This window comes from Microtus ochrogaster, unplaced genomic scaffold (assembly GCF_000317375.1).
Source record: "Microtus ochrogaster isolate Prairie Vole_2 unplaced genomic scaffold, MicOch1.0 UNK1, whole genome shotgun sequence".
NCBI classification, from domain to species: domain Eukaryota; kingdom Metazoa; phylum Chordata; class Mammalia; order Rodentia; family Cricetidae; genus Microtus; species Microtus ochrogaster.
The window spans coordinates 37,698,111-37,704,586 of NW_004949099.1; the positions used below are offsets into that span (position 1 = coordinate 37,698,111).

Sequence of the window (6,476 nt, forward strand, 5' to 3'; positions counted from 1 at the left end):
CAGGCGGATCTCTGTGAGTTCGAGACCAGCCTGGTCTACAGAGCTAGTTCCAGGACAGGCTCCAAAACCACAGAGAAACCCTGTCTCGAAAAACCGGGGGAAAAAAAAAACAAACAAACAAAAGCAGCTAGTCATTACTTTTATTCACATCATGTATTTTGGCATTTTTCCAGAGGACCGAGAAGGCAGAAGGGCAAGGGGTGGAAGGTGTCCCTATTTCCCTCATATCCTTCTTTGCCCAACCATAAGGGAGCAAACACTTAAGGGGAGGGGACACAGTCGCTCCCTCCCCAGGAAGGATGCATAAAGCCACACTCACACACACACAGATAGGACCCCTCCCCACTCCAGGGGCTGGGCCATCACAGAGAAGCAGAGAGCACTGTGGATTCCAGGGGAGGGGAAGGAAGCAACAAGGTCCCAGTGTGGACAGGCAGTTGGCCCCTTCCTGTCCCATCCCTGCTCTATCCCCAAAGTCTACTGAGTACCCCTCCTCTTTGCTTGGCCATTCTCCAATAGCCTCCAGCTCTTTCCAGCTGCTGGGGACAAAAAGAAAAAGGGTACAGAGCAGGGGGCTGAAGTCCATCCCTCAAACCCTGTCCCTCATGCCAGAAGGTCTGTCCCCTGCCCAAAGTGGTAAGGGTTGAGGGCAGGCTCTTAGCTGACCACTCTCTGGTAAAAGTAGATGTAGCCCAGGTCCTTGGGTGGCTTTTCGGAGGCACACACTTTCTGGTCATTGTAGATCACCCACCTGGGAAGAGGGAGGGACAGAGGATAATAAAGGGCATGCCAAGTTGCATCATGTTCATCTCTCGTGCCCACCTGAGATCCCAACTTTCTTCATTCTATGTTGTGATCCCCAAATCTACATTCCAGCTAGGCGTCTGAAAGGAGCTTCAAAACCCCACATGCGTCTGCTCCCATTTGATGTCAGATTATGTATTTATTTAGAGACAGGACCCCAAGAGTTCCGCTGTCTTAGAATACTAGTAGACCAGGCTGGACACAAACTCAAGGATCTACCTACTTCTGCGTCCATAATGCTGAATTTGATGTGTATACAACTACATCTGGCCAGGGTTTTTTGGGTTTTTTTCCCCCTTTTCTCTGTGTAACAGCCCTGGCTATCCTGGAACTCACTCTGTAGACCAGGCTGGTGTCAAATTGAAAGAGCTCCAACTGCCTCTGTCTCCTGTGTGCTGGTATTAAAGGTGTGCACCACCATGCCTAGCCAGATTGTATTTTCAAAAATTACAATTATTTATTTTGCACTAATATGCACTTGAACCATGGTGTGTTTAGAGGCCAGAGGGCAGTTTTCTGATTCTGGGATCTAACTTAGGCTGTAAGGATTGACAGCTAGTGCCTTTATTAATTAAGATCTTGTCGGCCTGGACTGTATTTTTTTTTTTTTTTTTTTTCGAGACAGGGTTTCTCTGTGGTTTTGAAGCCTGTCCTGGAACTCTCTTTGTAGATCAGGCTGGCCTCGAACTCACAGAGATCCACCTGCCTCTGCCTCCCGAGTGCTGGGATTAAATGCGTGCGCCACCACCGCCCGGCTGGACTGTATTTTTTATAATCATCTTCCACCCATTCTTGTGAAGCTGGAGAAACCAGAGAGACCAATGTTTTCTATCCCTCTTTCCTTTTCTTCTTTTTTAAAGATTTATTATGTAGGGCTGGAGAAATGGCTCAGTGGTTAAGAGCACTGGCTGCTCTTCCATAGGTCCTGAGTTCCACATGGTGGCTCACAACCATCTGTAATGAGATCTGGCGCCTGCCTCTGGCGTGCGGGCATACATGGAGGCAGAATGTTGTATACATAATAAATAAATCTTTAAAAAAAAAGATTATGTATACAGTGTTCTGCCTGCATGTATGCCTGCACACCAGAAGATGGAAATAGACCTCATTACAGATGGCTGTGAGCCACCATGTGGTTGTTGTGAATTGAACTCAAGTCCTCTGGAAGAGCAGCTAGAGCTCTTAACTGCTGAGCCATCTCTCCAGCCCTTTTTCTTTTTTAAAAAAGGATTTTTAAAGTATGTGTGTGTCTTTGGGTGTCTGCACATAAGTAACAGTGCTCATGAAGGCCAGAAGGTGCCAGATCCTTGGAAGTAGAGTGACGTACGATGGCTGTTAGCCTCAATTTGGGTGCCCAGAACTGAAGCAAGTCTTGTGATCTTAGCCAATGAGCATCTCTATAGCCCACCCTACCCCCTTTGGAGACTGGGTCTCATACAGCCCAGGCTCACTTAATTCATTCACCATGGAGCCAAGGATGGGCTTCAACTACTGGTTCACCTGGCTCCATTTCCAATGCTAGCACTGCAGCCATAGCCACCACACAGCTATTGATTAGCCAGCATTTTCACTGAGTAATGACAGTCTTTGCCACAATTGTTTAACTTTGATGCTGATACAGGCAACTCATAACCAGCAGATGACTATGCACTAGTAAAACTTCACTTACAAAAGCAAATAGCCAGAGTAAGCCCTGGGGTACGGCTTGCCTACCCGTGTGGAGGCATTTTTTTCCTGCCTTCTCTCACAAATATTCTAGAGACTTCCAGGCTGTCCTTCCTTATTCCCACCAGCACCTCTTCATTCATAGTGCATATTGCTAGCCACTTACCTGCCTTCCTTCTTGATGTGGCAGACATAGTGACCACACATAGTAGAAGTACCCATGTGACTGATGAAGGCAAAGAGCTGATACTCTGGGGAAGAAAAGGAGGATAAAGCAGAGGAGAAAATACAATGTTCCGTGCGACAGTAACAGCTCAAACTCAGGACGAGAATTTCAGGGAACAAGGGCAAAGGGTATCTCCACTCCTAGAATTCCACCCTCACAAGCCCCATCAGAGAGGCAAAGCTTCTAACCCTCAGATCGGGGGATAGGGCTCTAGGATGAGGGGCCTCAGGTTTGCCCTGATCCTTGGAGACACTCACTTCCAGAACCATCCCGGACTTTAGGTCCCACTGGCACAGACTCAGAGATGGAGTCAGCAGCTGAGCGTCCCTCTGAGATATCCATAGCAGCTTCTGCATCGAGGTCATCAATGTGACTGAAGATCCAGTCTACAGCCCGTTCTAAACTGTTGTTCTTGAGAGGAGGGAAGTATCACATTTACTACCAAGTCAGGCGGGCTCACCAACACTGTGGCTATCACAATCACACGAGGGCAGCCAGCGTCAACCACACTACACTGGGTTTTGGTACCACTAACCAAAGCTGTTAATACAACCTTACTCCCACCCCCACTTTTCCACGAGCTCCAAGTCCTTAGCTGGGGCAGCCGTACCGTGGCCCGCAGAGCTTTCAGGGCCTGGTCCCTTGAGAAGCCCATGGAAACAATGGTGGTCACACAGTCCTCTGGTGGGGGATCAGCTGCTGCACTTGTGGAGCCAGGCCCACTGGAGCCAGGCAGGATGAGGGGATTTGCAAAATCTGTGGACGCAGAAGGGATGAGTGTTTGGGGTAGGGGGATGGATGGAAGCCCTGTCTTATCCCGCTACCCACCTCTGCCTACCTGGATCATCCATGTGTGACATAACCCAGTTCATGGCTGCTTCGGCCCCACTGTTCCCTGTATAGTAGACAGCTTTCCGGCAGGCATCCATAGGGAAGCCCATTTCCACCAACTGTATGATGACGGATTCATCCAGCATGGGCGCTGTGGTAGAATGGCAGGCACTATGACTTACTGCTACTGTTTCTATGTGTTCCTTTATCGTCTTACATGCCAAGCCTCTAGCCTTTTCCCAATTACCTACACGTTTTTCTCTTCCACAGACAGGTATTCATGTCAGAACTAAAAATAACCACAAGCAAAATGTGGACCTGGTATCCCAAAGGGGATTGATGTTCTGCCATTTAGGAAGTATAATACCCCTTCCCAAGCCAAACCAAGGAAACAACAAAGATATAGGAGATTAGCCAAGGCTACAGACATCCATCTTAAGAATGCAGCTGGGAGTATTGTAGCCAGTCTTCACATCCAATAAAGGTACAGAGAGAATTCGACAGGGAGGACAGGAGAAACATAAAGGATGGTGGGAAATGCAGAGAAGCCCTCCCCCGTTAGTAAGGGAGAGAGACAGGCAGGAAGAAGAATCACTAACATGTCGGAGAGGAGAAGTGAGGGGAGCAGAAGGAGTCTTCGTCTTCGTTGCCATAGAAACCAAGGCTACCTTTGGGCTCATCCGGAGTGACCAGGGGTGGGGCAATGTCAGGCAGCTCTTCCTCTCCTGGCTGTAGCCCTGCGCCCCTCAACTGGGAGATGTCTAGCTCCTCTGGCATCTCAATGGACACATCTGTAATTGGAAGGGCAGGAAAAGAGTGACTTCAGCAGCTCCCTAGTGCTCATCAGCACAGGCATAGCAGACCCTCAGGCTCCTGTCCTATGTTCTGGAACTGCTCTTCGTAGTTCCAACCTTGGGACACATGTGGAAATCTAGGAGTCAAGAGACCTATATTCTAGTCCTAATTCTACTACCATCTGAGCTACAGACAGGCCAGGGTCCTCTCGCAATCACCTTACACATCTGTAGATCTCAATTTCCTTATCTAGAAAATCAAGATAAACCAGTTATGTCAAGTTAGAGACAAAGATCTGTAAGATCTGCTTCAAGATTATCACAATAAGAACTTATCAACTAGAAAAATTATAACTATAAAATTAGTTATAAATCACAACTATCAAAATGGCTTTAGCTAGGAATCATGGCACATGCCCTTAATCCCAGCATTTGAGAAAAATTCAGGCCAGGCAGGGTTACACTATGAGACCCTACCTTAAAAACAAACAACAAAAAACCCCAAAAAAGTTTTAATCAATCTTTTCAAACTAGATACATTTTGAAACATACACAGAATGTTTCCTTGATACACGTTAAGACTATCTTGTTCTAGAGCTTTTCACATTACCACCCTCACCCCAAACAGCATACCTAGTTTCTTGGGCACCCAGTCTAAGCCAAAGGTGAACTTTTTGATCTGGATGACCAGGTAGTCAGGGAAGGAGGCAAACCGTGTAGTCCTGCAGAGAGAAAATGTGCTAGTACCCCAGGATGCTCCTTCCTCTACCTAGATCTGGACTCTCTAGTAAAAGTCCAGGATCCCAGAAGATACTCCCCTCTCTTCTCACCTGAGTAGGGGTTAGGGGAGCTGCAAGAGCCAGGAAGAGGACTATTTGGCAGAAGCAGTAATAAGCTGGGGACTTGGTCCTAAAACTAAAGCGCCTCTTCAGTTCTCTAGGTCATGCCAGTGGCCAAAAACAAGCTATCTGCTACAAGTCCGATGACCCTTCAGCTGATACAAGTGCCTATGCTCTGGCACAATGGGGAGGATGTGCAGAGGCCACACTGGAAAAAAGCCCTCACTATCAAAGAGGAAGTGTCAGGAAAGGATAAGGTAACACACACAGTCATCACCCGTCTCTATCCTGCTGGGGTCTCCTGGTCCCTCAGGAACAAACCCCCAGGTCCAGGGGATTTAATCCTGAGATCTCAACTAAAAGGGATGAGCAAACAGCCAAGAGACAAATATGTCTTTGATGATTACCCCACCAAAGGCCTGCAGCTCAAACCCAGGCCAAAGGACATACTTGACAGCTACTGATTTCGCCTGCAGGGCTGTACTCCAGAAGTCGTCCACCTGCTCAGGAGCCCCATAGGCTTCCAAGCAGGAGCTGAAGGGCACCTGGGCCCGAACCAGTTCTGGCAGTGGTACTTTCTCCTCTTCAGCTTGCCGCTTCTTCTCTTCATACTCTAGAAGCTCCTCTGGTGAAAGAATTGGGTGGTGTATTCTTAGAGGATGTCCTTGTCCTCTGTTCAGCTTTACCCTTTATTCCTGTTTCTTTAACCTACCAAAGCCCACTGGACGCACGGCCCATGTACCCTGCTGCTCATCACGACAGTGCTAACAAGCCCACTCCCACTGTGGCCCTGCTTCAAACCCCCAGCCTTCATTCATACCAAGGCCTTGCTGAGCAAGCAAGTTACCTTTGTTAAGGGCTGCGTCCATGGGCACAGGCAACTGCATGATGTAGTCAACTCGCTGAGTGTACTTAACCTTCTCTGTGGCCAGGCATTTGATCTTTTCTTCCACCAAGAAGCGGAATACTTCATTTGGATTTTCAGAACTCCGGCAATTCCTCTATGGGAAACAGTCAAGATAGGAAAGTCTAGGCAGTCAGGGAACAGACTGAGGCTCAAAAAATTTATTAGGGAGCCAGTAGGGAACAACAGTGGATTACAAGACAATCGCCTAGGAGCACAGGGATGCAGACAGAGTAAAAGCTTCCCCTAAACAACCACCCTTAACCCCAATTCTGGCCCCCATAATACTCTACCTGTATTTTTCTAAGCAGTAAGTATTCTTTTTTTTTTTTTTTTTTGGTTTTTCGAGACAGGGTTTCTCTGGTTTTGGAGCCTGTCCTGGAACTAGCTCTTGTAGACCAGGCTGGTCTCGA

General features: G+C 47.8%; 1 protein-coding gene across 2 annotated transcripts in view; it reads right to left on the minus strand.

Annotated features, from left to right (window-relative positions):
* Positions 1-126: 126 nt before the first annotated feature.
* The window catches only part of Usp5 (ubiquitin specific peptidase 5), a 14,915-nt gene continuing 8,565 nt past the window's right edge, over positions 127-6,476 (minus strand). The window contains exons 12-20 of one of the 2 annotated variants that reach the window (XM_005365203.1): positions 6,007-6,160; positions 5,610-5,784; positions 4,954-5,042; positions 4,195-4,317; positions 3,534-3,677; positions 3,306-3,451; positions 2,953-3,106; positions 2,636-2,720; positions 127-751 (exon numbers count right to left, since the gene is read on the minus strand). In XM_005365203.1, the coding sequence (XP_005365260.1) occupies positions 658-751; positions 2,636-2,720; positions 2,953-3,106; positions 3,306-3,451; positions 3,534-3,677; positions 4,195-4,317; positions 4,954-5,042; positions 5,610-5,784; positions 6,007-6,160 (1,164 nt within the window). In that variant the 3' untranslated portion in view covers positions 127-657. Of the gene's footprint in view, positions 752-2,635; positions 2,721-2,952; positions 3,107-3,305; positions 3,452-3,533; positions 3,678-4,125; positions 4,318-4,953; positions 5,043-5,609; positions 5,785-6,006; positions 6,161-6,476 lie in introns of both variants that reach the window. The other variant, XM_005365202.1, reaches the window with a different exon arrangement.